Source organism: Salvelinus sp. IW2-2015, linkage group LG16 (genome assembly GCF_002910315.2).
Source record: "Salvelinus sp. IW2-2015 linkage group LG16, ASM291031v2, whole genome shotgun sequence".
NCBI lineage: Eukaryota > Metazoa > Chordata > Actinopteri > Salmoniformes > Salmonidae > Salvelinus > Salvelinus sp. IW2-2015.
The window spans coordinates 24,233,335-24,258,665 of record NC_036856.1 but is presented as its reverse complement, the minus strand read 5'-3'; the positions used below and the strand labels follow the sequence as shown (position 1 = coordinate 24,258,665).

Below are 25,331 nucleotides of genomic sequence, written 5' to 3'. Positions count from 1 at the left end.
TAACTCAATGTTACATCTCTTTAATACTTTATGGGAAATTCACTGGGAATATAAAAAACAGACAAGTCTCCTATGGCAGGCATCCTATTCCCTGTGTAGTGTACTACTTTTGACTGAGCCATATGTGGCTAACCCTCTGTCACTTAATGTATGACACAGGGAATAGGGTGTCATTTGAGACACAGAAGTAGCTGGATACAGTGTTGAGTCATCGTAAACACTTGTAAAGATGGACGACACAGTGGAACCTAAACCAATACATGTATGGTGTCGCATAGTCTTTCTATAAAACATTCTGTATAAAGCCCTTCATCTCATCCTCCATAACCCTGGATMGACATCAATACAAGAGATTCAATCCAAAACCGCGATATAGCGTCCTTGACATTTAACAGTAATTTCGAATTAAAAGGTAATTGCCGACAACTGCATCATTTATCTTGAATGCGATCTCTGAACACGGTTACCTTTAAAAGGCTGCTTTGTTGACTAGAGCGCTCAGATTGAATCCCAGCCAAAACAATATTATAACAGAAATAGTCCATCCGATTGCAGGTTGTCCAGACAGATTCTACAAGCCTCCGTCATCTGAGTGATTGTCATGGCGATGACTGGCAGTTGACAACAGACATACCATCTTGCCGTTCTTCCTTTGTTCACCAGCTGCTCATAGAAGAGAGAACAGACCCAGACATCAATGCATTATCAATAGCCTTGTTATTGACTGATCAACGGTTCTGCTCAGTGGTGACTATTGGAGCTGTAAAGTTAAGCAACTTTCTCACCTGTAGGTAGTTTGTAGTCTACTAAGAGTCACTGATGATGTCTGCATACAGGTCAGGAGGAGGAAGAACCACCATATCTGGAAGCTTCAAATCTGCTTCCTCTTTAAACCTAGAGAGAAACACATATGCCTGTCACACACCCACTCTAATGCCTTTAAGACACACCCACTCAGTGACACAGCTCAATAACATGCACAACCCAAGCCAAGAAAACCTGTGATAAATTACACAAGGTGCCATTTCTTTCTATCCAACTTACAGGTACACTGTCTCTGGTCCTTCTATGTCCATAGGGCCTGGAAATGAAACAAGAAAGATGTTTTAAAGGTATTTTCCCACTGTCATCTGAGTGTCAGATTCAAAGGTAGAAAGTTAATTCCTTTCATTGAACTCATGAATTCCAACATTCTTTCAACCATTATGAGCTGGTTTCCTGGACCCAGATTAAACCCTACTGAGGGGTATACTACAAACTAGGACCAATGAATTAGCCAGCTAACTTTGATAAACCATAAATTTGCTTTCTTATTGAATCAAAAACGTAAGTTAAGTTCCATATACGTCTTGGTTGTTGAGTCAATTAGACCATGCCAACTTCAAGCTCATCTTTCTAAAAAAGTAAAGGTTATTTCAGAATATTTAGGCKAGTTAGCTGACTAACTCCTCGGGATAACCCTCGGGACTATTAGATGTAGGATTTTAAAATAATCCTGCAAAAAAAMGAAATGTGAATTATAATTAATGGAGATTTTTGTAGGGGTTGATACATTTTTCATAAGGGAAATTTAAAATCAAGTCAAAAAATGTCAATGTGGAAATTACAAACTTCAGAAGCCTTTTTTGCATTACAGGAAAGTTCTCCTGCAACAGGGTGATCAAATTAAGATCCTAAATCTGTATTAAAGAACGGCATGCACAATGGATAATTTGGGTCTAGGTAACCAGCCCAAGGACAATATACCTAATGTGTGGAATGTGTAGGACACAGAATCCACCCATAGCGCGTTACTTACTGATCGGTTCTTCAGGTTCAAGTTCTTCAGGTCTTCTTGGAGGGAGACAGTAGGGAAAGAGAGAGCTGGTCGAGTAAGGAGAGGAGAAGAAAGAAAAAACGAGAAGCTGAAGAAAATGTAGCCCATTTCAGAAGAACAGAATAGCATACTCAGTTGTCCTTATGTTAGGCTCTGATCTGGCTATTCCATATGGCTGTGGGGTACACTAGTTAATTTAGCAGACAATATTTGCTTAGAATTCCGTGGCATTATTTTATAGTATGAAGAATACAATTGAACATAGCTGCAAAATTTTTTTGGAGGGAGCTGTAAAGCAACTCTGTAGAAGAGAATGGAGAACATTCATAGGTTAAACCTGCATGGATTTTGGACGCAGCTGTAATCAGACATAGCACCCTCAACCTCACGTATATACCTTGTCTATACATATTCCATAATGTCCCTTTGTTAAAAGTTTTTCCAATTAAAGTCCATATACTCTAACAGTCCCTACTTCTAAATGTCACTGTTAAAATAGTCAATATTGGAATTTCTGTGTTATGGACTGACCTCTCTGTGGCCTCTTCCTCAATGAGGGAGGAGAGAGGTTCATCATCATCATCATGTGCCCACTCCTCACTGTCGTCTGTGACTGGGAGGAGAACACACACAGAGTTTATTTGGATCCACAATATGACATGTGTGCATGTTGTGACGACCCTCCCACTCTGTCTGCCGTATTCTTTCTCTTTGCTCTAGTTTTCSTTATTAGGATGCCGGTGGGCGGAGCCGGGAGGGTCGTCAGCGACATGGGACATACCTGGGCCGGGTGTGTCCCAGGATAAATACACCACTTCCCCATTCATGGAGGAGACTCCATGCAGACACCTTTATAGATTTTGTTGTGGACTTTTGTTTGTTTGCTTTGGCACCTTTCAACACCCCTCATTATCACATTTATACATGCAAACACTCACTTACACTACTGATTACTGATTACACACACCATTGTTAATTGTATTTAGTTTACTTTATGTAATAAATACACTGCTCAAAAAAATAAAGGGAACACTTAAACAACACAATGTAACTCCAAGTCAATCACACTTCTGTGAAATCAAACTGTCCACTTAGGAAGCAACACTGATTGACAATAAATTTCACATGCTGTTGTGCAAATGGAATAGACAAAAGGTGGAAATTATAGGCAATTAGCAAGACTTTTGAATGCTGGCGGTGCTTTCACTCTAGTGGTAGCATGAGACGGAGTCTACAACCCACACAAGTGGCTCAGGTAGTGCAGCTCATCCAGGATGGCACATCAATGCGAGCTGTGGCAAGAAGGTTTGCTGTGTCTGTCAGCGTAGTGTCCAGAGCATGGAGGCGCTACCAGTAGACAGGCCAGTACATCAGGAGACGTGGAGGAGGCCGTAGGAGGGCAACAACCCAGCAGCAGGACAGAGGTAGCGGTCCAGTTTGGACTGGACAGTTTGATTTTACAGAAGTGTGATTGACTTGGAGTTACATTGTGTTGTTTAAGTGTTCCCTTTATTTTTTTGAGCAGTGTATATTTTGTTATTCCTTGTCTCCACGTTGTCTGCCTTTTGTTATGAACTTCGAGCCAGTTCGTGACAATGTGCACTAAATTATTGACTGTAATCAGTGAAGTACTTACAGCTGCCTGTATCTTCCTGAAGTGGGTAGTGATTGGATGTCCTGCTGTCCATACTGGCCACCTCTCCTCCCTGTTCTACCATAGTGGTAATGTTTTTACAGCTGATGGCCCGAGAAGCCCTCTTCCCCATTTCCAACATCTCCTTAATGTCCAGCTCCACGTCGCTCACTGAGATGTATCCATCTACATACACATACAGTACCAGTCAAAAGTTTGGACACACTTAGTCATTCAAGGGGTTTTCTTAATTTTTACTATTTTCTACATTGTAGAATAATAGTGAAGACATCAAGACTATGAAATAACATATGGACAAATGTAGTAACCAAAAAAGTGTTAAACAAATCAAAAGATTCTTCAAAATAGCCACCCTTTGCCTTGATGACAGCTTTGTGCACTTTTGGCATTCTCTCAACCAGCATCATGAGGAATGCTTTTCCAACAGTCTTGAAGGAGTTCCCACATATGCTGAGCACTTGTTGGCTGCTTTTCCTTCACTCTGCAGTCCAACTCATTCCAAACCAATTCAATTGGGTTGAGGTCACATGATTGTGGAGGCCAGGTCATCTGATGCAGCACTCCAACACTCTCCTTGGTCAAATAGCCCTTACACAGCCTGGAGGTGTGTTTTGGGTCATTGTCCTGTTGAAAAAACATGATAATCCCACTAAGCTCAAACCAAATGGGATGGCGTATCGCTGCAGAATGCCGTGCTAGCCATGCTGGTTAAGTGCCTTCTAAATAAATCACATTAATGTCCATTGCTCGTGTTTCTTGGCCCAAGCAAGTCTCTTCTTCTTATTGGTGTCCTTTATTAGTGGTTTCTTTGCAGCAATTGACCATGAAGGCCTGATTCACGCGGTCTCCTCTGAACAGTTGATGTTGAGATGTGTCTGTTACTTGAACTCCGTGAAACCTTTATTTTGGCTGCAATTTCTGAGGCTGGTAACTCTAATGAACTTATCCTCTGCAGCAGAGGAAACTCTGGGTCTTCCTTTCCTGTGTTGGTTCTCATGAGAGCCAGTTTCATCATAGCGCTTGATGGTTTTTGTGACTGCACTTGAAYAAACTTTCAAAGTTCTTGAAATTTTCCAGATTGACTGACCTTCATGTCTTAAAGTAATGATGGACTGTAATTTCTTGTTGCTTATTTGATCTGTTCTTGCCATAATATGGACTTAGTCTTTTACCAAATAGTGCCATCTTCTGTAAACCACCTCTACCTTGTCACAACACAACTGATTGGCTCAAACGCATTAAGAAGGAAAGAAATTCCACAAATTAACTTTTAACAAGGCACACCTGTTCATTGAAATGCATTCCAGGTGACTATCTCATGAAGCTGGTTAAGAGAATGCCAAGAGTGTGCAAAGCTGTCATCAAGGTAAAGGGTGGCTACTTTGAAGAATCTAAAATCTAAAATAGATTTTGATTTGTTTAACACTTTTTTTGGTTACTACATGATTCCATATGTGTTATTTCATAGTTTTGATGTCTTCACTATTATTCTACAAAGTAGAAAATAGTCCAAATAATGAAAAGCCCTTGAATGAGTAGGTGTGTCCAAACTTTGACTGGTCCTGTACATATAACATATACAGATGTAGGATCTTAATTTGAGCCAGTTTTCTACAGCAGGATAATAATCCTGAAGCAACATGAAATGTGAATTATTATTTGTGGACATTTTTGTTGCGTTTGATACATTTTTCATTAGGACAAATCAAGTCTGACATTTCAAATGGGAAATTACAAGCTTTAGAAACKTTTTTCAAAGTCAAATACACTACAAGTTTGAATTTCCTACTGTGCACCTGTTATAACCTGGGTTAGGGATTGGCCGGGGTAGGCCGTCATTGTAAATAACAGTGTGTTCTTAACTGATTTGCTTAGTTAAATAAAATACAAAATAAATATAACTGAGATGTACCCGTCTATGTACACACATAGATATGTAAACCTATATTCAAACAACAACTCCAGATTTTGAGCCATTCATTTGACAGATTTTATGCACATCTGTATTTGTGTAGAGGTCAGAGGTCAGGGGTTAGGGAGATGTGTAACCTACATGTATTAGTGCTGTCCCTGGCCAGCCATTTTCCTTTCGGGCAGTTTGTGGTCCGTATGATGCTGACTATGTCCCCATTCTTCACAGCCAGGTCGTTCTTATGTCCTTTAGACGCTACCATCACTGTAGCCTGGTATATAGCCTCCTTCTGACCTGTTATCTACACACACACACACACACACACACACACACACACACACACACACACACACACACACACACACACACACACACACACACACACACACACACACACACACACACACACACACACACACACACACACACACACACACACACACACACAGGTAAATATACTCTCAGCAGCCCATACTGTATTTACTGTAGAGGAGCGTGATTAATGTAATGTAAGTCTGTTAATCCATTAATGGCTTAAACTGCTAGTGGGGCTGCTACTGTTGATATTACCTTGTGTATTAATCTGTGTATAACAGAGCGTATTAGTGTAGTGTGCAGTGTATGTAGTGTGTGTACTAGCAACACTGATATTTTTTTGATAAGTCCCGCCCCTTCTCCCATCGCTAGTATTCAGATTTGAGATCCAAAATCATTAATTTACATCATTGGGAGACTTGCTCAAAAATTCAAGTTAACCCTGTAAATCTCAAGTCAAAATACATCTCTCTGTGATAGAAGTTATTACCATGTTAACATGTTGTTCAGATAATCTGCCATCCTAAAGAATGAAATCACACTGGTTTCTACTGCCGAGAGTACTATTTCACCCTCCTCTCCTCTCCTCTCCTCCCCTTAGGGTTACTTACCTTAAACTTCTTCATCTCATTTTCTTTATTCTCTCTCTCTTTCTGCTCTTTCCTCTCTCTTTCTTTCTGTTCTTTCTTCTCCTTCTCCAAACGTTGTTTTTCTATCTTTTTCAATTGTTTCTCATCTGGGGTTTCCGAGGCAGGCTTCTTCAAGAACCAGCCAGTCTTGGGTGTTTCTTCTGTCTGTAAACAATTGGAAGATGAAGGACATGTCTGTCCAGATCTTTACTGGGTCATTAGATTTACACAGGATAGATGCAGAGAAGTACCTGAGCGATAGATCAGGCTTTACTGTGTGTAATACAGACCTGGGTCAAATACCTTCAAATACTGAGCTATCAACCAATCAAAACACTCAGAATATTCCTTACCGGAAGCTGAGTCTCAGCATATGGGTCTGTGAAAGATGAAAGGAAGAGAAATAGTTAAGAAAACATGATGACATCTGAGCCCATAATTTCTGTTAATTTATTTTATTGGCTGCAGTTATGGCTAGATAAGATCCAATCATGAGTGAGAAAGCAATGTCAGTCTGTTAAGGGTGATAGGAGAAAAGAGTAAAGGAGACACGTCGCCGCTCAGACATAAAAACACATTAGCCTCACTGCCTGGACTACATTACATTACATACAGTACACACACACACACACACATCTGACCTCATCTCTCATACCCACAGCTGGAAAGTGTCATATGGTGGACAGCATCTAAGGTTCTTTCTGATGCAACATGGCGCCGACAGAGAGGCTAGCCAATGTCCAGTCTCTTGACKACAAGGCAGACGAAATTCGAGCAAGGGTTGCCTTCCAGAGAGACATCAGAGATTGTAACATTCTCTGTTTCACGGAAACATGGCTCACTCGGGATACGTTGTCAGAGTTTGCACAGCCACCCGGTTTCTTCACGCATTGCGCCGACAGAAACAAACATCTCTCTGGTAAGAAGAATGGTGGGGGTGTATGCCTTATGATTAACGAGTCGTGGTGTGATCATAACAACATACAGGAACTCAAGTACTTTAGTTCACCTGACCTAGAATTCCTTACAATCAAATGCAGACCGCATTATCTACCAAGAGAATTCTCTTAGATTATAATCACAGCCGTGTATATCCCCCCCAAGCAGACACCTCGACGGCCCTGAAAGAACTTCATTGGACTCTATGTAAACTGGAAACCACATATCCTGAGGCTGATTTATTGTAGCCGGGGATTTTAACAAAGCTAATCTGAAAACAAGGCTCCCTAAATTTTATCAGCATATCGAATGTGTGACTCGGGCTGGCAGCATTCTGCATCATTGCTACTCTAAATACCGCGACGCATACAAAGCCCTCCCTCACCCTCCTTTCGGCAAATCTGACCACAACGCCATTTTATTGCTCRCAACCTATAGACAGAAACTAAAACAGGAAACACCCGTGCTCAGGTCTGTGATTCAAGAGCCTCAGACAACAACATTGATGTATATGCTGATTCGGTGGTCGAGTTTATTAGCAAGTGCATCGGTGATGTTGTACCCACGGTGACTATTAAAACCTTCCCCAACCAGAAACCGTGGATTGATGGCAGCATTCGCGCAAAACTGAAAGCGCGAACCACTGCTTTTAATCATGGCAAGGTGACCAGAAACATGACCGAAATCAAACAGTGTAGCTATTCCCTCCGCAAGGCAATCAAACAAGCTAAGCGTCAGTATAGAGACAAAGTAGAGTCGCAATTCAACGGCTCAGACACGAGACGTATGCTCCCAGACAAATTAAACGACTTCTTTGCTCGCTTTGAGGACAATACAGTGCCACTGACACGTCCCGCTACCAAAACCTGCGGGTCCTCCTTCACCGCAGCCAACGTGAGTAAAACGTTTATACTTGTTAACCCTCGAAAGACTGCCGGCCCAGACGGCATCCCTAGCCGCGTCCTCAGAGCATGCACAGACCAGCTGGCTGGTGTGTTTACGGACATATTCAATCAATCCCTATCCCAGTCTGCTGTTCCCACATGCTTCAAGAGGGCCACCATTGTTCCTGTTCCCAAGAAAGCTAGGGTAACTGAGCTAAACGACTTCCTTCACTCACTTCCGTCATCATGAAGTGCTTTGAGAGTCAAGGATCATATCACCTTCACCCTATCTGACACCCTAGACCCACTCCAAATTGCTTACCGCCATAATAGGTCCACAGACGACGCAATCACACTGCACACAGCCCTAACCCATCTGGACAAGAGGAATACCTATGTAAGAATGTTGTTCATCAATTACAGCTCAGCATTTAACACCATAGTACCCTTCAAACTCGTCATCAAGCTTGAGACCATGGGTCTCGACCCCGCCCTGTACAACTGGGTCCTGGACTTTCTGACGGGCTGCCCCCAGGTGGTGAGGGTAGGAAACAACATCTCCACCCCGCTGATCCTCAACACTGGGGCCCCACAAGGGTGCGTTCTCAGCCCTCTCCTGTACTCCCTGTTCACCCATGACTGCGTGGCCATGCACGCCTCCAACTCAATCATCAAGTTTGCAGACGACACCATAGTGGTAGGCTTGATTACCAACAACGAGGAGACGGCCTACAGGGAGGAGGTGAGGGCCTTCGGACTGTGGTGTCAGGAAAATAACCTCACACTCAACATCAACAAAACAAAGGAGATGATCGTGGACTTCAGGAAACAGCAGAGGGAGCACCCCCATATCCACATCGACGGGACAGTAGTGGAGAAGGTGGAAAGTTTTAAGTTCCTCAGTGTACACATCACGGACAAACTGAAATGGTCCACCCACACAGACAGCGTGGTGAAGAAGGCGCATCAGCGCCTCTTCAACCTCAGGAGGCTGAAGAAATATGGCTTGTCACCGAAAACACTCACAAACTTTTACAGATGCACAATCGAGAGCATCCTGTCGGGCTGTATCACCACCTGGTACGGCAACTGCTCCATCCACAACCTTAAGGCTCTCCAGAGGGTAGTGAGATCTGCACAACGCATCACCGGGGGTAAACTACCTGCCCTCCAGGACACCTACACCACCCGATGTCACAGGAAGGCCAAAAAGATCATCAAGGACATCAACCACCCGAGCGACTGCCTGTTCACCCTGTTATCATCCAGAAGGTGAGGTCAGTACAGGTGCATCAAAGCTGGGACCGAGAGACTGAAAAACAGCTTCTATCTCAAGGCCATCAGACTGTTGAGTGGCATCTGCCAACATACTAACTCAAATCTCTAGCCACTTTAATAATAAAAAATTGGATGTAATAAATGTATCACTAGTCACTTTAAACAATGCCACTTTATATAATGTTTACATACCCTACATTACTCATCTCATACAGTATGTATATACTGTACTCTATAGTAGAACTTACTGTAAGGTGCCTGTGTCTTACTCTTCGCTGATCCTTTCTTTTTATTGGTGGGTTGACCCTTGACCTTCTGCTTGGCTGAGGGCATGTCCTCATAGGCATTGCCACAGCTTTCATAGGTGCTGTCTTCTGCCTGGGCTCTGGAGAGTTGGGGTGGGAGAACGGTCAGTCAGTGACAACAACATGACATAGAGCACTATTCTAGTGGAGAACAAGAGCTGGATATGTTCTTGAGAAGTAGGTACGTTTGAGAGAGAGTAAGAGATAGCTGGTTGTGTTACCCTGCAGCTGGCTGGGGGTTCTGGCTGAAAGGGGAGGCATGGACAGTTTCCTGAAGAACCTCCACGGGAACCTRCACCCCCGGTTCTGATTCTGGAATCTCTCTGAATTCAACTCCAAACTCTGGAACTCCCTGGTCCTCAACTTCCGGAAGCTCCTCACCCTCTTCCAGAATCTCCTGTTCTAGAGGCATTGTCTCTGGAATGTTGTCTGCGTTTAGTGGGGCAAACTCAGGGTCACCATATTCTCCGTACCCCCACTTAGACACCTCTAAGTCCACTAAGTCTGCAGGCTGGAACTCCGGGGCTTCCAAGTCCAGAACATCCGATCCTACATCCTCAAACTCAGGAACGTTGAGAGCAGAATCAGCTGAAGGAACAGGAATCTCCACAGCTGTGAAGAGAGACAGGTAGTTACTCAACAAGAACAACCACACACTGATAACAATACACTATCCTTTCCATTTTAGCGTGTGTGTCTGGGAATGTGAGATATGCTTGTTTATGTGTAATGTGGTTTGTTTCTGTGGTTTGTGAACACAATGCTGTGGAGCTCTTTAGAAACAGAACATGTCCAGTGTGAGGAGATGCTGGTAGGATGTACCATAAGCAGTCAGGTCCACGGAGGGGAGTTGGGGGGGTTTCTCTGGCGGGGATCCTCGGGTGGAGGCCTCTGGGAGGCGCTTTCTCGGGGGAGGAGGGGGCACCACAAACAGGTCTGGTAGGACGTCCCTTGCCCCCTTCTCTGCTATCCCCTCCAACATAGGAGACGCCTGCCCTAAAGAGAGGGAGGGAGGGAGGTTCAATACTAAGAAAGCTAAAGCAGTGAAACCTACAGTGTAGGTTATAGTGTTGTTGTAGTGTAACGCTGTGAAGCGAAAAGACTTCAGTCAACACAAATGGCCTCTCTAAAAGGCTTTGTTAAAGTTGAAGACAATGACAGCAGCACCCAATCATGGCAGACACGCTGTTCCTCTACACCACAGTGACAATGATAGTTTAAATACCTTCTCTACTCCTCCCTACTCTTCTCCTCTCTTCCTCCCCCTTTCCTCCTCTACTCCGCCCTACATTCCCCCACTCCTGTTCTCCTCCTCTACTCCGCCCTACATTCCCCCTCTCCCGTTCTCCTCCTCTACTCCGCCATACTCTCCCCCTCTTTTCCTCCCCCTTTCCTCCTCTACTCCACCCTACTCTCCTCCTCTCTTCCTCCCCTTTTCCTCCTCTACTCCGCCCTACATTCCCCCTCTCCCGTTCTCCTCCTCTACTCCGCCATACTCTCCCCCTCTTTTCCTCCCCCTTTCCTCCTCTACTCCACCCTACTCTCCTCCTCTCTTCCTCCCCTTTTCCTCCTCTACTCCGCCCTACATTCCCCCTCTCCCGTTCTCCTCCTCTACTCCGCCATACTCTCCCCCTCTTTTCCTCCCCCTTTCCTCCTCTACTCCACCCTACTCTCCTCCTCTCTTCCTCCCCCTTTCCTCCTCTACTCCACCCTACTCTCCTCCTCTCTTCCTCCCCCTTTCCTCCTCATCCACCCTACTCTCCCCCTCTCCTCTCTCTCCCCCTCTGCCCTCCTCAGGACAGAGTTGTTTCTGGCTCGGAGAGGTAGAGAGGTATTTTACCTGCTCTGCTTTTTAGTGTCTGCAGCTTTGCAACAACACCCATTTTCTTACCTGGAGTGTAAGGGATGAGCTGCACTCCTGTGTACTTCATGTTCAGAGTACAAAAGCAGGGTGAACAGAAGATGGAAAGAGAGAGAGAGGAAGAGAGAGAACAGGGGTCTCAGGGCGAGAGGTACAGAGAAAGAGAGGGAGAGAGACACTTACTAATGTCAATACCGTTGACTAGGGCCGGTATCAGGGGTGTAGGGGCTGCCGCCCCTGCCTGGTCATCGTAGTCGATTGGTGGGAGCTCAGGTAGGGATTTCATCGGGGTGGGGCTAGGGTTGTGGGGGGGTGGGGGTAGGTCCTCTATGGTGGGCGTGACAGGTCTGGAGGGGATGGGGGTCGTAAGAGGGCTGGGGGGGAATGGAGTTAACATTAACATAATAAGAACAATATGGTCATTTATCGGACTCTTTCATCAAAAGCGACTGGGGGATAGTGTTAATGTGTATGTATTGAAGGTATATTGTGTACCTGGCGAGCGTCCTCTTAGCTTTCTCCAGAGCATTGAAGATTATCTCTGAACCTCTTTTTTTTGGTGAACTCATCTCTTCTGCTCGTCCTAGAGCCAACAGGGCCGAGAGTGGCCGTTCCTGGACCCCCACGGGCCTCTCAGGCTGGAGGGACGGGGGTGTGACTGAGGGGTCACCAGCTGGGGGAGGGGGGGTGTGAGAGGGAAGTGGAGAGGCAGAGGTCTCGACTATAACAGCAATATCCACTACTACAGACACAGGTTCAAGTTCAGCAGCTGGAGGTGTAGGGGGAGGAAGAGGAGAGGGGGTAGGGTCAGGGGGTGGGGATGGAGTGGCGATAACAGGTGGAGGTGGGGTGGAGGTAGAGAGTGGAGGTGGGGAGGGGACAGCAGGGAGTATATGGGTTACTGGGGGAGCTGGTATTGGGCTGAATGGGGCCAGAACAGGGGAAGGGGTAGGGTGGACTGATACTGGCAGGGTGGGGGCTAGGATGGTTTCAGCTGGGGTTTTAGGACTGAGGGTTTCAGGGATGTGATCAATGATAGCAGGGTCAGGGATCACTGGGATGGGGTTAGGTGGTGTAACGACTGTAATGGCTTCAGCTGCTGATGCAGGTTTCAGTGTGGGGGGTAACAGGGTAAATACTGGGTTATGAGTCAGCTCCATGGGTAAGGGGGAATCTAGTACTGGGGCAGGTATCGAGGCAGGGGGTAAGTGAACAATGTGTACTGCTGGGGAAGGTGGGATAATGACGGTACGTATAGGTATATCACCAGGGGGGGCTGGGGTTCCGAAGGTGGTTAGAGGCATGAGAGGTTCAGGGTCAMTCAGGCCTGGGCTGGCTATGTCCAGTATGGGGAAAGGAAGAAGCTCAACTCTCCCCTCTTTCCCCTTCTTCCCTGTTTTCACTGACTTCCCGATGCCCAGAAAACCCTTCTTCTTTGTTGTGTTTATGGGCGGTGGTGACATGTCTACCAGCTCAACACTACCCCCCTTAGACCCCCCAGGGYACAGCAGGGACACCTTCTTGTTCTTCATGACCAGGTCTGCTTCTTTCTTCTGTTTCTGGTCCAGCAGATCCGACCTCACCGCTACTTCTACAATATCTTTCCCTCCATTCATCCTTTCATCCGCCTTCTCTTTATCAGCCTTCGCCTCTGCCTTCTTTTTACCTAGTAATTTCACCTTTCCCTCATCCTTGTCTTTGCCCTTCACCTTCTTCTCCTTCTCCTCCTTGACGATGACTCTGGATGCGATGCCACCCGGCCCCTGGAGGGAGGAGAAGAAGGAAGGTCGAGCACCATGCGGTAGGGAGTGTGAGTTGGAGGGTGTGTGTGATGTGGAGCTGAGGGAAGGAAGGCAGTTTGTAGGGCTGTGAGGAGGAGGCAGGACTTTAGGTTTCTCAGGGAGAGCAGATTTGGTCCCGGGCTGCTTCAGCATCAACACTTCCTCATCCTGGAACTTTGCCCTCAAGGACTTGAAGTCCAGAAAGTCTTCTTCCTATCAGACAGAGAAAGGACATTTCAAACTTGTAGTGTATTTGAGGTTTAAAAAGGCTTCTGAAGTTTGAAAATTTCCACTTTTAATTTATTTTGACTTGATTTTGTATCAACCACTACAAAAATGTCATTAATTATAATCCACATAATAATTCACATTTCCTGTTGCTGCAGGATTATTTTCCTGCTGTAGCAAACTGGCTCAAATTAAGATCTTACATCTGTATCTCTCTCTCTTTTCACAGTCTAATTCAACATGAGATAAAACAAACTAAGTGACCTCATCATTATTTTCAAGGTGGGGTGCACAACCCCCAAAGCATCTTCCAGACGCTCTGGCACCAAAACTGCCAATAGAAACTCATAGCAGCCTAATTCCTTTAGGTGAGAGCCTGGGGGCAATATAACTATAGGTCAGGGGCCCTGGGCTGTGTGTGTGTGTGTGTGTGTGTGTGTGTGTGTGTGTGTGTGTGTGTGTGTGTGTGTGTGTGTGTGTGTGTGTGTGTGTGTGTGTGTGTGNTGTGTGTGTGTGTGTGTGTGTGTGTGTGTGTGCGTGACAGACCAGTCACCAGTTGGGCTGCTATACCACATGATGACTCTTCCATCTATCCATCCATATGCATGCACACACACAGATAAAGACAGATATTTTAAATCAAATCTGAAGTTATTACAAAAAGTGTTGCCCTTACCTGCATTAAATAATGTTACATTTAAACAATAAAGCCACACAGCAGTAAACGAGAGAGAAGAGCCACCTAATAGATGTTGAGGCAAGCAGAATGGGCATCATGCCAACTCCCCATCGGACTAAAACTGTATTCATGGTAACGACCTTCATTATGGGTGATTGGGGTTGGTTGTCACGCTTTGTACTCGTGTGTATTTCTCATCACCAGCCTATCTTAGAAGACTCTTTTCAATATTAATAGGAAGTCCGAGGTCTTGGGTTAAAATAGGGACCCATTTTATCCTCCTGTCTTATTTCAACATGGAGTTACCATCGAACACACCTTGTCCACTTGTGACAACCAGCCAAATCACGGGTTGGTTGTCACACAGTATGGGGTTGGTTGTCACAATGTTTGCTACTAYTTTATTCCTTTTGTAACAGGAAATTAAGCAATATAGTATACTTATGCAATAAGGCCCGAGGAGGTTTGGTATATCTCCAATATACCACGGCTTAGGGTTGTTCTTAGGCATGACGCAACATGTTTATAAACTGGTTACCAACATAATTAGAGCAGTAAAAATAAATGTTTTGTCTTACCCGTGGTATACGATCTGATATACCATGGCTGTCAGCCAATCAGCATTCAGGGTTCGAACCACCCAGTTTATAAAGAGGCTTAGAATTCGCTTTTCTTTGATGGAACGATATTCCCAACAAAATTCTGCATTTTATGCCTTGAGAACAACATATGACATTTTGAGTAAATTTGTGTGTATGCGTGTGTTTGCACACGCAGGGTGCGTGACAGGGTGTGTGACAGAAAATATATGTTTGTGAGAGAGGCAACAAACCCAGATAGCACAGATACCTCGGCCCAACGGATGTATACATGATGCTTCGGGAAGATGCAGTTTAAGACATTGWTTGCCAATTTTCCAGACGTCTCACAGATGTTTGTAGAATAGCTACATTCGAAATGCTACAGATCTACATCGTTTATAGTCGGCAAGGCATCAACATTCTTCCCAATGTCCAATCGCTCTCCACACTACATATACCACCCCACACCATCATTTCTTTAACACTTTGAAACACAAATGCCCCTCACCTCAATGTTTTGTCATGCTGACATTAATTGTCCAGGTGGATGAGTTCTTTCAAAGAATTCACACATTTGAATTTTACAATTATCACACAGCACCCTGTAGATTGGGAGTAATATGCACTATGACAACCAACCCGGTCTCCTATATACCGGGACGGCGCTGTGTGCGTGCAAGGGAGAGAGAAAATGAGAAGAGACCAGCACTGAAAGTGTAATAACACCAGATAAAAGTATTACCTGGTCCATCGTGCGTAATTCCACCAGGCAGAGAGACAGCTGTGGGTAGCCTTGTTCCACCTCTTGTATTTCTCCAGGTGTCAGCTTCTGCCTCTCATTCTGGCCATTTCATGTAGCGTCATTACACCAAGCAGTTACACAAAACAATCAACGCAATAACTCTGAATAACTTTTTCCAGTGGCAACAGTCCAGGAGGCTACCGGTAATGTTACTGTTGTCATCAACTAATAGAGGATTGGGCTAGTCTACATACCTTTACACTCTCTCAGGATGTCTTCCTTAGCTTCAGGGATGGATGGTTTCGGTCTCGGAAGAGAGTCAGGTGGTATTATCTCTCTCGCTCTCATATAATTATTCACGCTCACATCGCAGAAACGGTCCGTCCAGCTAAACGGGTCAGCCAGCCAGCGGGTATCGTGGTGTCTGTCGAGAGCGCAAGGCATTTCAACGCAACGRGCATGATGAGCTTTCTGACAGCTTTCATCAAACAAGAATGCCGTCTGACAGGTGTGCGAGTGGTGCCATAGAAGCGCGATTGTTGACAAACCACAATGAAATGCTCATTAAACTTGTTTCCCCCTCCTTTACCAAGGTAGGCTATACACTTTGCTCATATGACACATGTTGGGCAAACAGGTCAATTACAGATGTGATAGCCTACATCCTATTGTGTGTGCCTATTAATATGGCAGTGATACATAATATTTGGTCCTAGAACCATGTTGCCTAAAGCTATATTAAATATTCTAGACCAGTGGTTCCCAAACTTTTTATAGTCCCGTACCCCTTCAAACATTCAACCTCCAGCTGCGTACCCCCTCTAGCACCAGGGTCAGCGCACTCTCAAATGTTAGTTTTTTTGCCATCATTGTAAGCCTGCCACACACGCACTATATGATACATGTATTAAAACTTCTACAGGATCAGTGGGTCCCCCACTGGACGGTTGAGCTAACGTAGGCTAATGCGATTAGCATGAGGTTGTAAGTAACAATAACATTTCACAGGACATAGACATATCTGATATAGGCAGAACGCTTAAATTCTTGTTAATCTAACTGCACTGTCCAATTTACAGACGGAACACCGATCTTGAAAGGGTTTTATATAATTTTCCACACACAGTCTGTGCCTGTATTTAGTTTTCATGCTAGTGAGGCCAGAGAATCCACTCTACATAGGTACATGGTTGCAAAGGGCATCACTGTCTTAACAGCGCAATTTGCCAAGGGAAAAAACTCTGAGTGCAACACTATCCAGAAATCTGGCAGTGGCTTCTGATTAAATTACATTTTCACAGAACTTTTGACATTGTCCGTAAGCTTGAGTTCATTTGCACACAAAAAATCATGCAATGATGGAAAGACCTGTGTGTTGTCCTTGTTAATGCAGACAGAAAAGAGCTCCAACTTCTTAATCATAGCCTCAGTTTTGTCCCGCACATTGAATATAGTTGCGGAAAGTCCCTGTAATCCTAGATTCAGATCATTCAGGCGAGAAAAAACATCACCCAGATAGGCCAGTTGTGTGAGAAACTCATCATCATGCAAGCGGCCAGACAAGTTAAAATTATGGTCAGTAAAGAAAAGTTAAAGTTCGTCTCTCAATTTAAAAAAACGTGTCAATACTTTGCCCCTTGATAACCAGCGCACTTCTGTATGTTGTAAAAGCATTACATGGTCGCTGCCCATATCATTSCATAATGCAGAAAATACACGAGAGTTCAGGGGCCTTGCTTTAACAAAGTTAACAATTTTCACTGTAGTGTCCAGAACATCTTTCAAGCTGTCAGGCATTCCCTTGGCAGCAAGAGCCTCTCGATGGATGCTGCAGTGTACCCAAGTGGRGTRYGGAGCAACTGCTTGCACGTGCGTTACCACTCCACTATGTCTCCCTGTCATGGCTTTTGCGCCATCAGTACAGATACCGACACATCTTGACCACCAAAGTCCATTTGATGTCACAAAGCTGTCCAGRACTTTAAAAATATCCTCTCATGTTGTCCTGGTTTCCAGTGGTTTGCAGAAGAGGATGTCTTCCTTAATTGACCCCCCATAAACATAATGAACATATACCAGGAGCTGTGCCAGACCCGCCACATCGGTTGACTCATCCAGCTGTAACGCATAGAATTCACTGGCTTGTATYCGAAGCAGTAATTGTTTCAAAACATCTCCTGCCATGTCACTAAGTCCTACACAACAGTACGGGTGTCACGCCCTGACCGTAGATTGCTTTGTATGTTTCTATTTTTAGTTTGGTCAGGGTGTGATGTGGGTGGGTATTCTATGTTGTAGGTCTAGGTTTTCTATTTCTATGTGTTTGGCCTGGTATGGTTCCCAATCAGAGGCAGCTGTCTATCGTTGTCTCTGATTGAGAGCCATACTTAGGTAGCCTGTTTTCCCACTTTTGTTTGTGGGTGGTTATTTTCTGGTTAGTGTTTGTTGCACCTGTCAGAACTGTTCGTTGGTGGTTTTGTTGTTTTTGTTCGTGTATTCACCTTGATTAAAAGTTAAGGATACGTACCACGCTGCACTTTGGTCCTCTTCTCCTTCTCCCGGCGACTTTCGTTACAACGGGGCTTGCCTGTCCTAGCCACTCGGTAGCTCACCATATAAGACGCTTCTAGCCCCTTCTTATTAATGGTATCTGTTGCTTTTATACATGTCTTACTACTCGAAAATTGTCTTAATTCTCGCTCAAAAAACTCCTGTGGTATATTTTTCTAATTGTCATGTTTCGTTTCAAAATGTCTGCGCAAGAGTGAAGGTTTCCCATGAGAGAGTAATGGTTAATGTGATTGGATGTTAATTATTTGACTTGGCTACCTGTATTTGACATTGTGTTGTTATTTCGCTGAACACTAGATAGTTAAATTTTATTTTTGGCAGTGAACGAGGCTACTCAGGCGAGAAAAAAACCTCACCCAAATGTATAGCCCCATTGGAAAATATAAATGTACTGTTTGAAAATGTTGAAAAAAACATGTGAATCACATTTTATTTTGCGTACCCCTGGGTGTACGCCTACCCCAGTTTGGGAATAGCTGTTGTAGACAAACAGAGAAAAGGAACACCACTTGGGGAGTCTGTCAGCATTCCAAAGTAGAGAACAGGGGTATTTCAACTGAATTCCAAAGACACAGCCATATAAGAGATGGAAACAAAGATTTAAATGGACATGTAAAAACTTAATAATACATGTTATGTTTCCATAATGATATGGCTATTTAGAGAAACATATGTATGTCATACTGTAGGGTCTACTAAATCATCATTACAGCCATCCTGTCTTGACAGATGTGTTTCAGGCAGGTGAAAGACACACACACACAAACACACACACACTGATCACCCAGACCCAGCTGGCATTGGGATGTGTTTAATAGTAACAGTAATACATGGTGGAGACGTAAATCAACAGAAAATAAATAAGTATTCTAAAAATCCACTGTAGAATGCTATCGTATTCATCAAGATAAAAATAATGTGTCAATTTACATTAAGAAAACGTTATCTGCGGTAAGCATAAAATATGTCTAGAAATATTATGTAATCAAACAGCATGTTTCCCTTTTACTCCACTTCCTAATTTTCTTCTTCTTCGTCTTTTTCTATTGTCCAAACAGTTATTCAAGGTGTCAGTCCAGATGAGTCTAATTACACATAGACTTTTGCCATAAAATAGGGAGTCATTGGCATCAGAGTTGATATAGTACTAGCAGTAGCACAGACAGACAGGTTAGAGGTTGATGACAGCCAGCTGTGAGTGTCTGGTGGGGTTGTGATGATGGGTAAGGGTCCTATCACTCAGACTGAGGGATGATATGAAGCATGGAGGTGGTGATAGGATGACTGTAAGAGGTTACAGGGTACATCAGTGGGAACGTGTTATTGGCACATGGATATTGATAAACATGGATATTGATAAACATGGATTTTGATGAACAGATATTGATAAACATGGATTTTGATAAACATATTTTGATAAACAGATATTGATAAACATGGATGTTGATACACATGGATGTTGATAAACATGGATGTTGATAAACATGGATGTTGATAAGCATGGATTTTGATAAACATGGCTGTTGATAAGCATGGATATTGATAATAAAGGGTTGCAGTATAGACAAGGGCTGTGTTAGGGAAATACACTTATAGGATCATAGACAGAACAACAGAGGTTGAGAGAGCAACAGAAACCTAGACAGACAGACATGTTGGTATTGCTTGATACCTTCTGGTTGCATAACTGAAGCCTGCCTATTTTATGGCACAAAAGTCTGTGGACAGAATGATCATTGTTATTATAATTTACAAAATTAGTTTGGCAAATCGACAATCAGCTCTCTTAAAGCCTTGTGACTGTATAACTCCAGGAGAGCTGACTCCAGCGGCTTGATTGACTTATAAAATAAACATTTCCGTTTGTCTGTTTTAATCCATATTGTACAAAAGCTATTATAGAGAATGAGCAATTCATTCACAGAATCAGTTAGTTTGGCAACATACATCCAAAGTCCGGCACTATCCGATAGTTTGGCAATGTTCGTTCATGCCAGGCGATGCCTGTTAGGTTGGCAACATCCGTGCCTCAGTGTCCATTCACTTTGAAGCCTTCCCATTCCCTCTGAGAAGAGACATTTGGAAAAACACTGTGTGTGTGAGCAGCTCCCAGAGAGTCTGTTTCTGCATAGTGATCCAGCAGACACTCACATAAAGGCGAAACACCCAAACAGTCAATCAGATGTCAAGATCCCAATAAACCGGCCAATCAGAAATAAGGATCTCAGCATACCAGTCCATACCAGGATCCACTTGCTACAGACACTAATTCTGTCCATGTCTGATACCGATGTGTGTGTGTTGGGAAAGGAGACGACGCTTGGCCCAGTCACCCTTTGGCAGCATAGTCTCTAGCAATGTTTGATGGAGAGAAAGAGAGAATGAAAGACGAGTAGAGGGGGTAGACGGAGTGTTCCATCCTTTGTAAGAGGGGATGCCAGGCTGCTGCTTGAGATGAGTAACACACACACACACACACACACACACACACACACACACACACACACACACACACACACACACACACACACACACACACACACACACACACACACACACACACACACACACACACACACACACACACACACACACACACACACACACACACACACACACACACACAGCCCAGGGCCCCTGACCTATAGTTATATTGCCCCCAGGCTCTCACCTAAAGGAATTAGGCTGCTATGAGTTTCTATTGGCAGTTTTGGTGCCAGAGCGTCTGGAAGATGCTTTGGGGGTTGTGCACCCCACCTTGAAAATAATGATGAGGTCACTTAGTTTGTTTTATCTCATGTTGAATTAGACTGTGAAAAGAGAGAGAGATACAGATGTAAGATCTTAATCTGAACCAGTTTGCTACAGCAGGAAAATAATCCTGCAGCAATAGGAAATGTGAATTATTATGTGGATTATAATTAATGACATTTTTGTAGAGGTTGATACATTTTTCGTGAGGGAAAAATCAAGTCAAAATTCAAAGTGGAAATCACAAACTTCAGAAGCCTTTTTAAACCTCAAATACACTACAAGTTTAAAATGCCCTGCACTGAAGGAATGTTCTCCTGCAACAGGGTGATCCTACATCTGTAGAGTGGGCTCAATGATAACCTGTGATTTGAAATTCTATTAATATCCTTTAGTCTTTTTCAGGTATGAGGTACCTGTTTCCAACCCATCTCTCCCCCCTCCCCTCCTTTCTCTGTCTGATAGGAAGAAGACTCTCTGGACAAAGTTCCAGGATGAGGATGTTCTGCTYCTGAAGCAGCCCGGGACCAAACCTGCTCTCCCTGAGAAACCTAAAGTCCTGCCTCCTCCTCACAGCCCTACAAACTGCCTTCCTTCCCTCAGCTCCACATCACACACACCCTCCAACTCACACWGGAGGGTGTGTGTAGCTTGAACCTCCCTCCTCTCCTCCCTCCAGGGGCCGGGTGGCATCGCATCCAGAGTCATCGTCAAGGAGGAGAAGGAGAAGAAGGTGAAGGGCAAAGACAAGGATGAGGGGAAGGTGAAATTACTAGGTAAAAAGAAGGCAGGGGCGAAGGCTGATAAAGAGAACGTGCGTGCACACACACATGGGGTTGGTTGGTCAGCGTTGGTAGGTCAGTCCAGTGTTCAGTCTCTTTATTTCCTCCCTTTGTTGATCTGGGCATAGAGAGGATCCTTCCCCTGCAGACAGAGAGGAGACACAGTTAGCATGTTCGTATTTGCATGACCCACTGGGACTGAACACAGGTCAGCTACTCCCTAGACTCACAGACCCTTTCTCCAGCTGCAACACATGCAGTTCCTGTTGTCAACACCAGATGGCAGTAGCACCCTGCTGCAGACAGAGATATCAGCCATAGTGCAGAGGCTGAGGGTATTGTTGCATAGAGAGTGTGTAGCCCAATCCCAAATGGACCCCTAAACCCTACACCCTATGCACTTGTGAAGATCTGAGAGGATTTTATTGGTCTAAGCAATATGGTGAAACTTCCACCTAGCTTATTAGAGGGCAAGTTGAAGCTACTACACCTGTCAAATCCTCTCCACAAGTACGTAGGGCGTAGGGTTTAGGGGTCCATTTGGGATTGGGCCCTCGTTTGTGTGTGTTCTCTCTCTCTCCCACCCACCTCAGCCTGTCAGATCCTAACTTTGAACAATGGATCTATCACTGTCGGAGTGTGTGTGTGCACGTGCATGTGTGTGTCTGACACACTGCTGTCTGCCTTCCTCCTACAGCAGTGTGTGAGTATCTGTGGAAACATATCACAGCAGTTTTGATGGAGATGTCCACAGACTACAACAGTCAGAACAGGCCTGTGTTATTATCATACACATTATTACACTGCAGTCAGCCTGTCAGCAGGGAGTTACATAGGTTCACTCTGACACGTGATTGGCTGACTGGTCCTGCACTTCCATATCTGACTCTTAAGTGGAATGACCATATTTGAGAATTCTATTGTATGCAGATGGAACCTTTGAGTGTGTGAGTCAAATACATGTACATTTGCGTGTATGTCAGTATGTGGCCGAGTGATTAGACCACAAACATACCTCTGGCCTCTCTCCTTCTACTCCCCCCCTCTGGCTCCTCAGTGATTGGGTTTAGGGTTCTTCCTAAATATAAACTAATGCTAATTCATATCACCCAGTTATTAGTGGTGGCAGCCCAGTATTACTGACAAAACCACTGACATGACATATTTCCCTGTGTGTGGGCCTGACTGACACCACCTATCATTACACCCWCACTATAAGAAGTGTGTCAGCTTTTAATCTACTGACTACAATATGGACTACTGCCAACCACAAGTCTGTGTGTGTGTGTGTGTTTGATAAAGGGAAGCCACTGCCATAGGAGAAAAGTCTCTACAATACAACACTGACTATCTCCAACCCTGAACTGCAGTCCAGAACATATACATTTGACATCATATTACATTTGACATCACATAACATCATGTACAGTACAGTATATACACTGAGTGTACAAAACATTAAGGACACCTTCCTAATATTGAGTTCCAACCCCCCTTTGCGCTCATAACAGCCTCAATTCGTTGGTGCATGGACTCCACAAGGTGTCGAAAGAGTTCCACAGGGATGCTGGGTGGTGGACCATTCTTGATACACGCAAGAAACCTTTGAGTGTGAAAAACCCAGCAGCATTGCAGTTCTTGACACAAACCGGTGCGCCTGGCACCTACTACCATACCCCATTCAAAGGCACTTAAAGGCACTTGCCTTCTGAATGGCACACATACACAATCCATGTCTCAATTGTCTCAAGGCTTAAAAATCCTTCTTTAACCCGTCTCCTCCCCTTTCATCTACACTGATTGAAGTGGATTTAACAAGTGACATCAATAAGGGATCATAGCGTTCACCTGGATTCACCTGGTCAGTCTATGTCATGGAAAGAGCAGGTGTCCTTATTGTTTTTTACACTCAGTGTACATTGAACATCAAGATGTAGAAAATGCATCCGAGACAAACAAAATGACATCATGGCAGCGTGCCATGCATGGTGAGTTTAAACACACACACATCCTTTATTGAGATACTCACACACCTCTGGTGGCTACAGGGAGAGAGAACACAGACACAACAACACAACACACACAACAAGCACACACACAGACGCAGAAGCACACACATGCGCAGTTGGATAATCACACAACCCAACCACAGGCAGTCAGACACACCATGCTATCATCAGAGGATGCAGCAGACAGGATAAGTGAGGACAAGAAAAAGGGAAGGTTGGAGAGAAAGAGAGAGACAGAAAGAGAGGGTGAAACAGAAGATCAGTAAAGGTAAGGTGTGTGTGGAGAAGCAGGCTTACAGAAAGCAAGGAAGGAGGGAGGAGAAGGAGGAGAGGAAGGTTGGATAGATACCTACCAGCACCCAGCCAGCGTCTATCTAGCTGTTGCAGGTGGACTGATTTGGGCTGGACTAGAAACTGCTGTCTCACTGGGACAAGGAGACCCAGACCCACACGCCTGGAGAGAGGAGAGGAGAGGAGAGGAGAGGAGAGGAAGAGGAAGAAGAGGAAGAAGGAAGGAAGGAAGGAAGAAGGAAGGAAGGAAGGAGGAAGGAAGGAAGGAAGGAAGGAAGGAAGGAAGGAGAGAAAGAGAAAGAGGGAGAAGAGAAGGAAGGAGATGAGAAGGAAGGAGAAGAGAAGAGAAGGAAGGAGAAGAGAAAGAAGGAGAAGAGAAGGAAGGAGAAGAGAAGGAAGAAAGAAGAGCAAGAAAGTAAGGGAATATAGAAAAAGATAAATAGTTGTAGTTGAAAGCAGGATATGAAAAGAGGAGATTATAGGCAGGGACAGAGCAGCAATGTACTAAAGGAGAGAAAGGACACACGCACACACTGAGGACTTATAAAAACTTTTTTAGAGTGCACTCTATTGATCCCTGAAACGCTCTTTACACCTCCCTCACCACAGAGAGAGTGGGAGGATGTTTCTCTCTCTTGCTCTCCTTCTCTCTATACAGGCCTGTTTCATTAGGTTGCGTAAAGCGTAATGTTGACTGTTGCTGTCGAGAGCACTCAACTGACATCTCTAATGCTGAGAATGCCCTACTTTCTCTCTCTCTCTGGCTCTCTCTCTTTTTCTTTCCCTTTCACTAATTCAGGTTTTGTTCCATAACAACAGGAATATGAGTTCCACTGGCTCAGCTGAGTCACACTTCTTTCAGAGAGAGAGAGAGAGGGGTGGGGGGCAGGGGGAGAGAGAAGATAGAGTACTTGGGAATTGACTGACTGGCATACAGAATCAATGGTAGAAAGCATCGTTTCCAATTCCGTTTTTTTTTACCATTGTCGGGTTTGTGACCCCAGTGCTTTCCCATTCCGCTCTCTCTATGTATCTGTCTCACTGCACTGTTTCTGTACCTATCATTCTGTCTCTCCCTCCCTCTCTTTCTCTCTCATTCACTCTCTCTCACTGTCATTCTCTCTTTCACTCTGTCTCACACTTTCTCATTCTCTCTCGCTTTCTCTCCTTCTCTCCCGCTCTTGAATCCAGGTATATAATAAATATGAATTGCCCTAGAAAAGACCCTAGTTCATCAGCTGAATAATAACAGGGTGCTATAGAGCAAGTGATGTATGGAGCTACCTGCTAACATTAACAACAGCTTAATGATCTATCTGACAC

General features: G+C 44.4%; 2 protein-coding genes and 1 long non-coding RNA gene across 4 annotated transcripts in view; all 3 read right to left on the bottom strand.

Annotated features, from left to right (window-relative positions):
- Window positions 1-4: 4 nt before the first annotated feature.
- On the bottom strand, window positions 5-16,011 carry LOC111975974 (FYN-binding protein 1-like). Of its 2 annotated transcripts, XM_024004642.2 has the most exons (16): window positions 15,859-16,011; window positions 15,605-15,703; window positions 12,089-13,587; window positions 11,777-11,967; window positions 10,555-10,728; window positions 9,954-10,344; window positions 9,676-9,812; window positions 6,680-6,705; window positions 6,309-6,491; window positions 5,524-5,683; window positions 3,453-3,635; window positions 2,348-2,429; window positions 1,799-1,863; window positions 1,045-1,081; window positions 786-894; window positions 5-663 (listed from the first exon to the last, which is right to left on the bottom strand). In XM_024004642.2, exons 2-15 carry the CDS (start codon window positions 15,611-15,613, stop codon window positions 807-809), a joined length of 3,225 nt encoding a protein of 1,074 aa, XP_023860410.1. In that variant the 5' UTR covers window positions 15,614-15,703; window positions 15,859-16,011; the 3' UTR covers window positions 5-663; window positions 786-806. The 2 variants fall into 2 exon arrangements, with proteins under 2 accessions (XP_023860410.1, XP_070303720.1); XM_070447619.1 differs by having other exon boundaries at window positions 15,605-16,011.
- A 2,936-nt stretch (window positions 16,012-18,947) lies between these two features.
- Window positions 18,948-23,946, bottom strand: LOC139028941 (uncharacterized). Its single transcript, XR_011481173.1, has 2 exons — window positions 21,541-23,946; window positions 18,948-21,504 (listed from the first exon to the last, which is right to left on the bottom strand). It is a non-coding gene; the product is annotated as an uncharacterized lncRNA (long non-coding RNA).
- Window positions 23,947-24,075: 129 nt separating this feature from the next.
- LOC111975973 (disabled homolog 1-like) overlaps window positions 24,076-25,331 on the bottom strand; it is a 47,783-nt gene continuing 46,527 nt past the window's right edge. Inside the window, exon 12 of the mRNA XM_070447618.1 lies at window positions 24,076-24,171. Within this exon, the coding sequence (XP_070303719.1) occupies window positions 24,088-24,171 (84 nt within the window). The 3' untranslated portion in view covers window positions 24,076-24,087. The remainder of the gene's footprint in view (window positions 24,172-25,331) is intronic.